The sequence below is a fragment of the Mya arenaria genome, chromosome 16 (assembly GCF_026914265.1).
Source record: "Mya arenaria isolate MELC-2E11 chromosome 16, ASM2691426v1".
NCBI lineage: Eukaryota > Metazoa > Mollusca > Bivalvia > Myida > Myidae > Mya > Mya arenaria.
This window is the reverse complement of record NC_069137.1, coordinates 16,752,573-16,768,351: the sequence shown is the minus strand read 5'-3', so window position 1 is coordinate 16,768,351 and position 15,779 is coordinate 16,752,573. Positions and strand designations below refer to the sequence as shown.

General features: G+C 32.9%; 1 protein-coding gene across 1 annotated transcript; it reads left to right on the top strand.

Annotated features, from left to right (window-relative positions):
* The first annotated feature begins 4,014 nt into the window (after window positions 1–4,014).
* Window positions 4,015–14,446, top strand: LOC128221090 (zinc finger protein 271-like). Its single transcript, XM_052929540.1, has 2 exons — window positions 4,015–4,101; window positions 12,004–14,446. Exon 2 carries the CDS (start codon window positions 12,010–12,012, stop codon window positions 13,042–13,044), a length of 1,035 nt encoding a protein of 344 aa, XP_052785500.1. The 5' UTR covers window positions 4,015–4,101; window positions 12,004–12,009; the 3' UTR covers window positions 13,045–14,446.
* Window positions 14,447–15,779: the final 1,333 nt, after the last annotated feature.

Genomic DNA, 15,779 nt, shown 5'->3' with positions numbered 1-15,779 from the left:
ATGGCCGAGGAGTTCCGAATGCTAGCACACCGGATAGGCATTTCCGGTGATTTCAGCCGTGCTGGAAAACTCCATCTGGCATCCCCCCATGCCTTAAAAGATGTGATAGCGACGGAACTTATTGACGTATGCAGTGAATACAAATTACTGCGCGCCATGACGTCATCGCATGCGCTTTTTGGTGAAATGTACAAAAACGCGCTTTCTTATGTATTTTCTTCACAAAAAATGTAATTTAAGGTATGCTAAAAAAAATCTATCATGTGTGTCCGTTCCGGATCGAAAAATCCGACCCTCGGGCACGCTGTGTAGCCGGTAACTCGGCAAGCCTCGTTACCTGGCAACGCAGGTGCTCTCGGGTCGGATTTTTCGATCCGGAACGGGAACACATGACAGATATTATCAATATTATACGATGGATTTGAAAGATAATGGTTAAAAGTTTTATAACTATAAAGCTAGCTAGGACGCATTTTATACTGAAGCTGCAAATCAATATAAACCATTGTTTATTTTGTTATATTGAATAAACAGCAACTTGTAGTTAACTGATTTTTACCTTTTCCAAAAGATAAATGCAATCGAAATAAGAGCTAATAAATTACTTTGAATATGTGTATAACGTATATGAAGTTCTGACCTTTCTCTCAAACAAACACAATATTATTATATCATTGTATATTTATTGTTAATTTAATCTCATCAATGTCCATTGATCACACATACAAATAATATCAATAATATGCAAGAGGTCATTGCCACAGTCTTAAGTTAAAGCAGACTTTAAAACACCATATTTAAAAACCAAAACTTTACAATGTCACAAATCTAAACAATATAAGTTTTAACATAATAAGATGGGACCTGTGAGTGGCCGTATACGTGTGAAGTAATATTATGATGTTGCTTTTTCTCAGAAAAAGTGGTTAATCACACATATATGTATTCGTATATATACGAATACACACAGCCGAGAAACCGTACAAGTGTGAGTTATGTGGAGCTCACTCAAAAAAAAGGTAATTTACAGAGGCATAAACGAATACACAGGAGATGATAAGTACGAGATGTGTGGAGCTGATTACCCTCGTAAAGTCATTTTCAAAAACAAAGCAATACACACGGGAAAGAAACCGAACCATGTAAGACATGTGGGGCTGATTTCTTTCACAAATATTTACCATGATATATACACTTTTACTTATTTCCAATAGCACTTTCACAAAGGAATACAAAAAGAACTGCAACACACAAACATGCGTCGCTTCTTTGATTTAGTAAGTGTTTTGATAAAATCCTTTTATTTGTACACTAGCGTTTACATGGGCAGATAACCATTTGAACATGAGACATAACGGAACTTAAACACCGTGGAAATACCCCCACTAGCAATGAAAGAACACATCGTTGCACATAACATCTACAGCTAAAGAACTTTCTGTTGTGTTATCTAATACCCTTTTATACACTTCTTGCTTGTTTCGTGTTTAGACTATCTGCGCATGCGCGCAGGTAGTCTTAAGACCACAAACTCCAAAGATCTGCTTCTATTCATGTCGTTTTAACCCATTTTTGTCTCAATGCGCTCTATGTTTAGCAGAATGACGTCGACACCATAAAAATAGATTAGTTGTGTTGCAGTCCGAGTATGAGTTTTTGCTTGTTCGGCTATTTCCGCGCTGTAATTACGTATCCCGGTGTTTTATTTTTAGCAGAATATAACTATTTTTAGATCGTTATATTTATCAGATTAATGAGGGTCAAGATAATGGAGGCTCTGGTAAAAAGATAACATATTGATATTCACTCTTAGTTTAGCCCATGCTGTTTCAGAAATTATTACCGACCGCAAGTGTCCCATCGCCTGCAGGATTTGTTATTATAACCTGACGTGACCCTGAATACGCTTATTTGTAATGGTGCTTTTTTATTTGACTTTTATGAGATAAGAAACAAAAATAATTGTCTTAGTGTTAAAATAGTTGTATCTCAGGTTTCGCATTGCTAATGCTTCAAATACTATACATTGTAAAATTACCTGCTGACACAATAACAAGATACTATTCATTCTATGATTTTAGGCGTTTATATTTCTAATGAGATGTTTTCATTTTTTTGCATAAAGCTTCGTTCCGGTGTATTCTTGGCATAGTTTTAGACATTAGGCTTTCAATTTATATAAGCACACATGCCCTGATACGACAGTGAGTCATGCATACGTTTGGTGAAGCAAAGTAGTTCGGATTAATCCTGTTTAACACCCAAATAGTACGTACGAAGCATTCATAACAGCACTAGTACTATTTCTACGCAGGTACTTACATAAAACATTAATAACATTAAATTTATCAATGAACTTTAAAAAGCACAATCATATTCTCATTCATAAAACAGACAAGTTCCGATAATCTAAAAATTGTTTCAACTACATTAACTGACCGATATTCTAAACATAGTTTCTCAGACATACATTAACTGACCACATGTTTGTCCTCACAGCGGGAAAACGACCATCTGATAACCTCTGCATTTTAAAAGGTATTATTGCTGAAGTTGCTCGTAAAAATAGAATCATTTTCCTAAAAGAATTTAAACGTGTAAGTTCATAAAACTTGTCTAACGTATGCTATCTAATCAAAGCACCGAAAAACCTTTAGACGCGAATGAAAAGAACATTTATTGTCACTTCAAATACATGGGGATACGTCGACTGAATTGATAAACTGTGCATTTTGAATGGAATTATTGCTAAAGTTGTTTGTAAAAAAATGGTTTTCCCTAAATAAAACGTGTATGTTAATAAAAGGAAATGATATATATATATATATATATATATATATATATATATATATATATATATATATATATATATATATATATATATATATATATATATATATATATATATATGATGTATTGTATTTTCCTATCGTATGATATTTAATCAAAGCAACGAAAAACCTTTAGAAACGAATGAAATGGGGCATGCCTTTGTAACAGTAAATACATGGGGATGGGGGATTACGACGACTGAAGTGACATTTACAAAAACAAAATGACACAAGACGCCATAAAGATATAGATATGTTTGTTTCCTCGCCGAGTGTGGGCACAAGCGCTCTCGGCACATTTTTCACTTTTATTTATGTGCCCTTCACCCATTCCCATAGTTCAAATTTGCAACCCTCACATATTTGCCCGCAGATAGTCTTTCAGCGCCTCGCGCTTTGATTGAAAGCGGTATTCATAGGCTCTTTAAGAAGTATAATGCAGGATTCCAAGAGATTTTCCAGGTACGAACAACTTAAGATTTGGCCGTATTCGGTACATGATCGGTTTTTTAAAGCGATAGAATCATACATTCATACATTGATGTCAGCATGCATTAAAGCTGCACTCTCACTGATTGAACATTTTGACAACTGTTATTTTTTGTCTTGGAACGAGCCCATATTTTTGCAAAAATGTATGTAAACTAGTCAAATAAGACTGTTGACAAAATATAGATCGCATAATTTTATATTTCAGTTAAAAGTTGATGTTTGATGCATTTTTAAACCATTAGTAAGCCATAAAAAATATTTTTCGAAAGGAAATATGAAAATCTACGATACGATTTTTTGTCAGCAATCTTATAAAACTGGTTTGAGATACTTACGCAAACATTGCTCTTTCCTAGACATATAATGAAAAAGTTGTAAAAAGAGTATATCTGAGAGTGCAGCTTTAAATTAATTATAACAGTGTGTTTGTAAAGAACCCTTTGAAATGATGTAAACCTTGATCTATTGAACCATATAATTCTGATGGTGGTGATCGTAATATAATATAAGCACATAATATTTGATTGAATATTAAAAAAAATCTTTGCAAGCTATGAATACTGTTACATTTAAAACTTCATAAATGTTACGCTATTTTGATAAACAGGGGAGATAACCGCTGCGAAGAATTCCATACACACAGCTCAGAAAGTGTTGACTGCTTCATACGTCTCATTTATTGTTGTCTGTTACCTTTTAATGGTGGATTTCAACAAATATATTTCTTTAACTTAAAAATTGTTTTAACCTTTTTACCAATTGATCGGAACAGATTTATGTAAGTATCTAACACTAAATGGCCCATTCTGAACCAGTGAAATAGATACCGTACTGGTTCCAACCGTGTACAAATGCAACGTTAGCTTAGAATTCTAATTCAATTAATCATCAGAGGATAATAAATCTAGTGTTGTGTATTGATTCAAGTTTGACTTATATATATTTTTTCCGCTCAAGTAACTGATATTCCATAGTTCAATTGTTTTTTTTGACAATAACTTATTTGTTATTCCCGTTTGTATTTTTGGTAAGCTCAGTGTTGGCGCACTCGCTTCTCACCATGGAAGCAAGACAAATCGGCCCCTTACCAAATCGGCCTACTACCAAATCGGCCCCTAAGACGTTTCGGCCCTGCCATTTCGTCCCCTTAATTAAAATGACTCGAGACGTTTCGGCCCCTTAGTGATTTTCAATAGAGACATTTCGGCCCCTTAATTTTATTTTATTTTTTATCTTGAGTATAATAAAACATTGTAGGTCGTCTTATAAATGTCAATGAGATCTGTAAATAAGTTGTAAATAAAATATTTAAATTTAAAAATAGACAGATATGCATGAAAAACATTGATATGACTGATATAAAAATATGATTAAAATCTAAATAACTATTAACCCTGATTTTTAATATAAAATGTTAGAAAATCTAAGAAATTGTATTTGTTATAACTGTTAATTATTAATTGATCATTAAAGACTTCAAAGAAAATTTGTCTTTGAACCATGCGTTCTTTTTTGCAAGGCAAACTGTTAGTGTTGTGGGTGTGAAAAAGACATTCAAAGACGTGTGAATAATTGTCTTTAATTTGTTAATGTTATTTAGAGTTGATTGAAGAAGATTTGAGTAATATAAACAACGTAAGTATATATATTAAATCGTTTCTAAAAGTGGGTACCATTTGTTTTAAACGTGTTGCTTTTTTTAAAAATGCCTTTACATTTCAACCATTAATTTGTTATCTATGTGGTATACTATTGCTCCAGAATAATTATTAATTATTATTTTTGACAATTAGTGTTTTATCTAAACATAATTAGGAAATAATGTTTGTTTTATAGATATGAATTGCAAACAAGATACAACTTGATAGTTCAAATGCATTTTAACAAGAGTAAAACAATATATACGTAATAAAAAAGTGAAATAATATTCTGTTTGAGGTGCGAAGAGATAATTGGTATTAATCTTTAAGTGTGAGGATTAGCGGTTGGGAAAGTCGGAACAAACCTTGTAGACGTATTTATAAGCTTGTAAACACAAAGTGTCACAATTTCAACGCCTGATACCTCTGTGGAATGTGACAATTCGCCATAAGACCGTCTGTCTAAAATCACCGTTTAAGCCAGTATGGTTTTGCATACGTATTCAATATAAGATTAATAATAGTTTGTTTTTTTCATCCTTATATATACCTGATTTGAATATAAATAACTGAATTTCATAAAATTTATAACTTATATCGAGAGCGTTACAGGGACATCACCAGGATAATGGATGAGTGGGACTCATACGATTCGCATAAGGTCACCTGCGAGGAGTTCCTGAAAAATGTTGGTGCCATCTACGGCGGGCGATAGGTGTTTGGTAAAGACTGATGTTAGACAATGGACATGTCATTATACATAATATTAGCAACATAGTTATGTATAATATTTAAAGATTATTTAAAAAAAATGAAGTTTAAACATTTCTTCTTCAACTCTATTTCGTCTTATAAAATTTCTCGTGAATAAATTTTTACATGTTTTCAAGTGTACAGATATTTTCTTTAAATCTATTTTTATGTATATCTTTGTATGCATGTATATAGCTTTGTCTCTTAAAATAAAAAAAATGAAATTACATGTTTTTTACTTATATTTAGAAATAAAATAAAAATATGTTTTCAAGTGTACAGATATTTTCTTTAAATCTATTTTTATCTATACCTTTGTATGCATGTATAAAGCTTTGTCTATTAAAAAAAAATGAAATTACATGTTTTTTACTTAAACAATGTATTTAGATATAAAAAAAATAAAATAAAAATAAGGGCCGAAACGTCTCGGTAATCAGGGGCCGAAACGTCTACGGGATGGGGACGATTTGGTAAGGGGCCGAAAAGGTAACCGTTTGAGCTAGGGGCGATTTGGTAAGGGGCCGATTTGTCTGGTAGCCCTCACCAAGGCAACCCAAAGTAAAAAATTGGTGAACATTAACTGAATGCAAATAAGGAAAGATGAAAAATAACTCAGCACTTGAAACAATGATGGATTATGACCAAATACAATTGATTGTTTCACCAATTTTAACCAATCTGTTAAAATGGATTATTGCAACATTACTAATTATATATCTACAGGGTTCTCAATAAGTTTTGATTAAACCGTCTCAAATGGTAAAGTAACTGACCAGCTTCTACTTATTCTACTGAAAATTCATTTAGTTTTCCAAATTTGAACTGGCCCTATTGCCATTTGAACCGTCCATTTTGGCCAGCAGCCGGTTCTTATTGAGAACACTGTATCTATACTGCATTTTATTGTCAAAACATATCTAAACCAACACAGATGTTACGTTGAAAATTGTATCTTATAAATATAAATTGAAAAAAACAGATATAACATAGAATAATCATGTGATTTTTGTTGGTGCAAGCCAATCTACATCTTCTAAAGGCTTGATTTTTTAGGTGAAATTTACTGCCTTAAGGATTGCAAAAAAATGTCCATTTTTCTCAATCTAAAAAAAAAAAAAATCCAATTTGATAAATGTACATAATAGTGGATACAAAAGCAATGATTTCTTGAACAATAAACATAATCCTGACAAGACTAACTCTTTCACAGTTTAAAGCTGCACTCTCACAGTTTGAACGTTTTGACAAAAAAAATATTTTTTGTCTTGGAACAAGCCAATCTATAAACAAGTGGTTCAAGACTGCTGACAAAAATTCAGATTGCATATTTTCATATTTAAGTTCAAAAATTGATGATTTATGCATTTTCCTTCAACGGTAGTAACGGTTTAAGACATAAAACATTAATTTTCGAATAGAAATATAAAATATAGCGATCTAACCTTTTGTCAGCAGTCATATAATACTAGTTTGCAGATATATATACACAAAAATTGGCTCATTCCATGACAAAAAATAAAAAAAAGTTGCCAAAACAGTAAATCTGTGAGAGTGCAGCTTTAAAGTATGCATAAAAAAAACACAAAAAAAATCCCAATTTGATAAAATTTTATGTACATAATGTAAATGAATTAAAAAGCAATGAATTCTTGAAAAATAAACAAAATCTTGGCAAGACTAACTCTTTCACATCTTAAAGTGCACATAAAAAGGTGAAAACATGTATATTTGCCATTATATTTGCTATTTTGATCTGATTTTGTATTTTTCCCAATTTGCAAGGCACAGGTGGTAAAAATATTTATAAATGAAAATCACTGTCATGCAAGCTTGAGACAGATTAAATGCCTAGTTGAGCTTGTTCATTATCGAACGAGACATTACGGACATGCTTGACTTTTTTTTGCTTGTAGAAAAAGCAAAGAGTAAATTGATTTTCATGTCAGTCCCCATTATACAAAAATCCAAAATGAGGGTTCCTGTGTATTTTTATCTTCTTGAATTTTGTACCCCTTGAATGTTTTACTGTATTCATGGTTCTTCTTGAATTTCCTCAATTGTTTTGAAAACATGCTTTAAAAAATTGTCAAGTGTGACCAATTTGCTTCATTTGTCTATCTGTGGTTGCAATTTACTATTTTCACAAATTGATTGCCATTCTTGCTCATAATGAATGGCTCCTTTATAGAATTCTGGTTTGCAGATATTTACACAAAAATTTGCTCTTTCCAAGACAAAACATAAAAAAAATTGGTAAAAACGATATATCTGTTGGAGTGCACCTTTAAATATATATACAGAAGATAATTGAGTTGACAAGACAATGCTACAGTTCACATGCCCATTGGGGGAAATGTTAACAGAAATACAATGTTTATAATCTCAAAGTAAAAATAAATCATAGTAAAACTGATTTTATAAGGGAAAACTGGTCTGTTTAATAAACAAGTACCTTTATATAACTGTATAACAACTTGAAAAATTATTTAGTGTGTCAACAGTTATTTTTTTATGCAATTTACAGCCTTCTAAATGCTGTTTCCCCGTGTGAAAAAATGTCCATTTTCCCCCCAAAATTGTTAAATAAATGCATATTACTTCAATAAATAAACAAGCAATGAATTCCTTGAATAATGAACAAAATCTTGACAAGAATTACTTTTTCACAGAATAATGCATGCATTAAAAGTGAAAACATGTGTATTTCATTTTGCCATTACATTAGCTATTTTGGCTTAATTTTGGATTTTCCCCAAAGTCAACAATTTTTTCCGAATTTGCGAGACACAGGCGGTGAAAATAATTTAAAAAAAAATCAGTGACTAGTCTATAGTTTAAACATCAATTGGTTGATAATAAACTTACTACATCCATGATTTGCAAAATATTTAGACCTTAGGGGTTAAATAACACTCTTCAGAACTAAATCTGCTACTGTAAGAACAAAGCCTTTCCAGTGTTAACATTTGCTCTGTCATACACTGAGGAGGAAGACCATTCTTTATTTCGAAAAAAAATACACAGTGACTGTAACATTATACTGCAATGACTCTGAATCTTAATTAATTCCTCATGCATTTTATAGATTACAGTATTTGATAAGGCAATAAGTCAGCCAACTCAAGACATCTAATGATCTTAAATTAGTTGGGTTAGATAAGAGTTAGCGTGTTCTATCTCAGTTCTATAAGCCTACTTTAAGCATGAACACATTTGGAAGTTTTTTTCTTTCCCGTCCATCAACAAACCATTTAACAGAATATGTCTTTTGATACACTACACCTGTTCATAAAGATGTTTTGATGCATGATGTGTACAATGTTTTATTTGATGAAATTCAAATCATATACTAGTAGAACATTAGCGAAACATATAATTAATAATTATGCCCCCCTCCCTTAGAAGAAAGTATATATTGCTTTGCACATGTCGGCCGGTTGGTCCTATAGTCATTAACCTTGACATGAAAGTTGGGCCTGACCTGTAGTTGGCCCTTATTGATTCAAGGGGTCAAAGGTCAAGGTCACAGGAAACTTTAAAGGGAAAAGGTTGCAAAAGGTTGTCCGAGTGATAACTAAGCAATGACTTGACCTATGGTTAGCAAACTTGACATGGATGCAGGTCCTGACTAGTAGATGACCCCCTATTGATTTAAGAGGTCATCAGGTCAAAGGTCTCAGTGACCTTATATGTTACAGGGTTGTCCGAGTTATAGTTCGACAATGCCTGCACACATGGTCCTCAGACTTGACTTGACTTGGTGGTTGAGCCTAGCCAGTAGATAACTCCTATTGATTTTAGGGTCATCGGGTCAAAGGTCAAGGTCTCAGTAACCTTGAATGCAAACTCGACAATTCCTGGACCTCAAACTTGATATGAAGGTTTTGGCTGGGCCAGTTAATGACCCCTATGAATTATAGGAGTCATCGGTTCAAAGGTTAGGGTCACTGTGACCTTGAATAAGAAAAAGTTATCCTAGTGATAACTCGTCAATGCTTGCACCCATGGCCCTCAAACTTGACATTTAGGTTAGGGTCACCAGTAGATGACTCTTACGGATTTTGAGTTCATAGAGTCTAATGTCAAGGTCGCAACTCCTATATAGGTCATTAAATTTACGTCATATTTACTTTTTCCCTACCGCTGAGGGGATACATGCATGCCTATCTGCAAATACCAGTCATCATCTGAACATGATTAAAAACTGTACCTACTATCCTCACACTTTGAATCAGTGTGCGAAATTAACGGTAGCCCGATCGCCCGAGGCGACGAAAAAATGACCCGGTCTACGAAAAAATCCTTTAAAATAACCCGACGGGCGATGAAAATAAAATCGTCGAGCTTGTTGATAAAAAAAATTGTCGGGGCGATATTTACCTCGACACCGTGTACCTATTTCCAGAAATATCTCATCGGTACGCATTCGGAACTCCTCGGCCATTTTATCGAAAACAACCTCGGATGTATGCAGGTACATCTGCTGAAGTAGTTCGTAAAATTTTGAATTATATCATTAGTTAAATGTAGTGTTTTAGAGTTGTATTTATTGATCTAAGTTTAAATTTATTGTCATTGAATTGTATTATAGCAAACATAATGAAGAATCCCAAGAGTTAAGTCACAAAGTTTAACTGCTAAATAAAATTACTACGCGATCTACTTGCAGCGGACTTAAAACGTACCACTTTTTGAGTGTGTAAACCGTCCAAATACATCCGAGGTTGTTTTCGATAAAATGGCCGAGGAGTTCCGAATGATCGGTACGGCGTGCTGTGATCTCCCTTGACGAGATATACCGTAATTCACCTTAGAGTTCGGACACCTTAAAATAATTATTTTTTTTCGCTGTCCGAATTCATAGAAAATAACCATTTTTACATTTTATCTACATGTATGTTAAATCTGCCTTTTTTCTTTATGTTTGCATTTTACCACTTATTAATTTATCCGTAGTTGTTAATGATTATAAACTTATTTATTACGCCTGAAAGTGTAAATCCTTCATCAAGTTAATTAAAATCCCATTAAACACCATTTTATTCATGCAATTAACTGAATAAACACCTTTTATCGGCTTTAGATCAAACAGTCACACTGTGTGACGTCATATAACTCAAAGTTATACCCACGAGGATCTCGTGTAGAGCATGGACATTGTTATGCAGAATTTATGCGTCTGAGTGGTGTTTTCGATTGTAGCACAAGTATTGCATTTCTAACTTTAATTCATCACATTAGATAGTTACCTGTATCATTGAATGTGTTGACTTTTATTCTTCTATTGATGTTTCAATTAGTACGATTATTACTTCATACAGTCTATAAGTGTGGTACAAGTTTCAAAGTTTATTGGCAGATCGTTTTACAAACATGTCATGTCTTTGTTTCTAATCTCTTGATTGCCCTTGTTGTTTATTTAATCATCCAATTTAATGAATGTTCAAAATCTTAAGACTGCCTTAAAGGCATCCAATGTCAATGACAAATCAGCTGTCATTTTAGTCTATGCATACATGTATTTCATTCAATTGTCCAAATATTCCTCATAACATGGCGCTCAGGGGAAAATGATGGTTGACAAACATCCCTTGTTATATATGAATACTAGTATATGATTATGAACTCTTATTTTTCACAATTACGATGAATGCGCATGTACTGTTGATAGTGTCCGGGGTCCTTCCAATATTTACATATATTTCAATATTTATCAGCAAACCACTAAATTACATGTAACACGCAGATGTGAAAAGTTCATCATGGCTTCAGTTACGAACACCCGTCATTAAAACACGACCGACTGAAACATACTCTACCATGCCCCATCTGTGCAATTATTCTGGTAGTATTATGTTAGTACTTCTTTATATGGCGTTTTTATCATGTTCAGTTCTATTTTGAGACTCAGATAAATACTCTCATGTGACTTAATGGTAACATGTTAATGCATTTTTTAATTCGCCATGGTGTTTAAATTTGTATTTGTGTATGATCATTGATGTGTTTTAATTTTAAAATGCTGAAAAGGGCTGACATTTTTGCTGGTTCACTTTTAAATGTGGGTAAATGTATATATATATAATGCCGCTATTAGCGTGTACTTATTTACAAAATTCTATAAAACAACCAAGATTTAAATCATTTTAGTTTGATGTCTTAAGATAAACAGAATTTTGAAACTGTGTTATATGTACACGAGACTAAGTCTATTAAATAAGTCTATTTATTTCCCGTATACACTTTTGCCAGTATGAAGTTACATACATGTATTGTATTTTCAGATTCACATGGATGTGCACGCAGGAGGGAAGCCATACAATCATGTATGTAAAGTCTGTGGGGCAAAGTTTTCACGGAAACCTGATTTAAAGCGTCACATGAAAATACATACAGGAGAGAAGCCATACAAGTGTGAGATATGTGATGCTGATTTCTCTCAGAATGGTGATTTAACGAAACATATAAGAATGCATACAGGAGAGAAGCCATACAAGTGTGAGATATGTGATGCTGCTTTCTCGAGAAAAGATAATTTACAAAAACATATAAGAATACACACAGGAGAAAAGCCATATAATTGTGAGTTATGTGATGCTACTTTCGCTACTAAAAGTAATTTAGCATACCATGTAAGAAAACACACAGGAGAGAAGCCATACAAGTGTGAGATATGTGATGCTGCTTTCTCTCAGAAAGGTGATTTAAAGAAACATATAAGAATGCATACAGGAGAGAAGCCATACAAGTGTGAGATATGTGATGCTGCTTTCTCTCGGAAATATCATTTACAAAAACATATTCAAATACACACAGGAGAAAAGCCATACAATTGTGAGGTGTGTGATGCCGATTTCTCTCAAAAAGGTGATTTAAAGAAACATATAAGAATGCACACGGGAGAGAAGCCATACAAGTGTGAGATATGTGACGCTCGTTTCGCTCGGACGGATTATTTACAGCTACATTTAGGAAAACACTCAGGAGAGAAGCCATACAAGTGTGAGATATGTGATGCTGCCTTTCCTCTGAAAAATGGATTACAGAAACATATAAGAAAACATACAGGCGAGAAGCCATACACGTGTCAGATATGTTATGCTGCTTTCTCGCAGGATTGTAATCTACGGACACATATGAAAATACACACAGGAGAGAGGCCTTACAAGTGCGGACTATGTGATTCTGCTTTTTCGCAGAACCATCATTTAAAAATACATTTACGAATACATACAGGAGAGAAGCCATACCAATGTGAGACATGTGATGCTGCTTTCTCTCAGAATAGTTCTTTACAGCGGCATATAAGAATACACACCATATAAGACCAATAAGTGAGAGGCAGGGGATGCCGATTTCTGTCAGATAAATTATCTACAGAAGCATATGAGTGTACAACACAAAGGAGAGAAGTCATACAAATGTTTGAGTTCCATTCTACTGCTGTTAGCGTTTAAAAGAAAAGTCATACAATTGTATGTATGGGGTGCTGATTTCCATCATTATAGTTTTTTACAGGTACAAATGAGAAAATAAAAGTGAGGGAAGCCATTAACGTGTGTGATATGTGAAGCTGCTTTCTCTTAAACAATACAATATTAAACAAATAAACGAATAAACACAGGGTATAAACACACTTTAGTTATGTGATGCTGCTTTCTTTTGAAAAGACATTTACAAGCACATAGTCATACAATAATTCATACATTACAAGAGGTAAACCATACAAGTATAAGATATTAGTTTTTGCTTTACCCCCGAAAAGTCATTTAGAACACATGCACAAATGTAGAAGAATATACACATACGAAAAGCCAAACAAGTGTGGGACAGGCGATGCTGCTTTCTCTCAAAATATGCAAACAAGTGAAGATGCTTTCTCTCTGGAAAGTGTTGTAAAATGCACACAGAAGAGAAGCCGTATATTTGCTGCTGTCGCTGGTCAGTCTGTATCTGTTCGAATATATTTCTTATAAGTGTAGGATTCATTGTGTTGTGTTCTTCAAAATGAGTGTTTGCAGGTATGACAATCCGCACAGGGGATAAGCCATACAAATATAACACGTGCGATGTTGCCAAATCCCTGAAAGAATCATCGACACATATTTATAAGACTACATGTAAACACATGAGAGAAGCCATACAGGTTTGAGCTATTAGGATTTACTTTATATTTAGTGATCTTTGTAAAAACTTCACCTGAGAAACAGAGAAGAGAACATGGCATATTGCTTTCTCATAAAAACAGTCGAATAAGAAGCTTTATTCTTGTGAGAAGTTTGGTGAATATTTGAAATGTCAGATTCTATAGATACAGTTGTACATACTTCTAATATACAAATATACTTGTTAATAGTTAACATGATTGCTATTTGTATACCTAAATGTTTTATGTTAATTTGATTACGGATCATGCTGATGTGGCCTATTTCAAACTTATATTGTGCCCCCCTGGATCTGCTAGTAATTAATACGAAATAAAACACAACAAGTACAAATGTGTCAGTTTATCAATACTTGTTCTTGCAATAGTGTATGAGTCACAAACGACAGAATAAGTATTTGCTGCGTTTTAATGTATATATTTTCCAGTATAAAGTGTACACATTGAGTATTGCCAATTGATTCAAGTGTAATTGTGTAACAAAGTGTATATTTAAGGCTGCTTAAAGTGCTATCCGAGCTCATTACGATCTGGTTCCGACTTGGATTATAACATAGCTTAAATATGCAGTAATTAAGAAACACCACTTTCAAGTCCTTGTCTTTGTTAACCTGCCTTTTATTTGCTGTAACATCTTCTGGAATATATATTATTTTTGAAAAAAGAAAACTAATAACAATATTTTGTTTTTTTATCTTTAGCAATATATGAGTTCAATGGATTATATGAGATAATAAGTATTTAAACACTTTTTTTCAATCAAAAGTGAGCAACGCCACAATACTTTCTTTATATTTTATACAGTTTGTTTGTTTATTATAATTGATGATAGTTACATAAATCAGCGGTATTCTAATATGTCTGCATACATGTATGTATTTGTTTTAAATTATTAAGGAAAAAACGTGATTACAGCGTTTATCATTTATCCTAGTTTCTCGAATAAGAGGTGTACTCACATGTTTGCTATTTATTTAAGGTCTTAAAACAGGCAAGTGGAGGGCACATTTTAACATGAGTTTTATATTATACGTTTAAATACATTCAATAAATGACACCGTTTAAACGTTGTTATGAGATTTGATTTTCTATATATAGTAACATGCTAACGTTAGAATATTAGGGAAAATGGTATGGATTCTTCTACAGAGCTGTTGAGCAAAAATTCCATGCTGAGACTACTTCCGGCAAACGTGAACAGCTAACAGCCGAGTTTACGACGTGACATTGGTAGATAAGATGTGTCAAATTAATTCTCATAGTTGGGCTTATTTATTATTTTGCATTGAACGTGTAATGTTGCAATCAAACAAGGCAATTGGATTCAGCTGATATAAAAATCTGTTTAGAAATGACGCACAAAAAAAATCCATAAGTCTGACGGAGTGCGTCCGTTATATATATAGATAATAAGCATTCATTATCGTCGTATGTTATAATTCTTGAATATATATATATATATATATATATATATATATATATATATATATATATATATATATATATATATATATATATATATATATATATATATATAATCGATACTTCTATTAGTCTATCAGACATCTGAAAGTTTATATTCTATATATAATTGATACTTCTATCAGTCTATCAGTCATCTGAAAGTTTCTTATAAAATAATGTATAGTAAGACTCTTGTGTCAAAATATACGAGTGAACATAGTAAGGGTAATCGCTCTGTTATCAAAGTTATGACTTTCCTAAGCAGTGATCTCTATCGAAGGCCGGTCGCCAAAAAAAACCCCAAAAAACCTTATCAAGAGTATTCAAACTAAACACAGTTTAACTTTTTATATTATTTAGTATGTAAAATGATATCGTAATATATATAGGCCGGTTAACATTGGGACTCACCCGATCGTAATTACCAGTGGG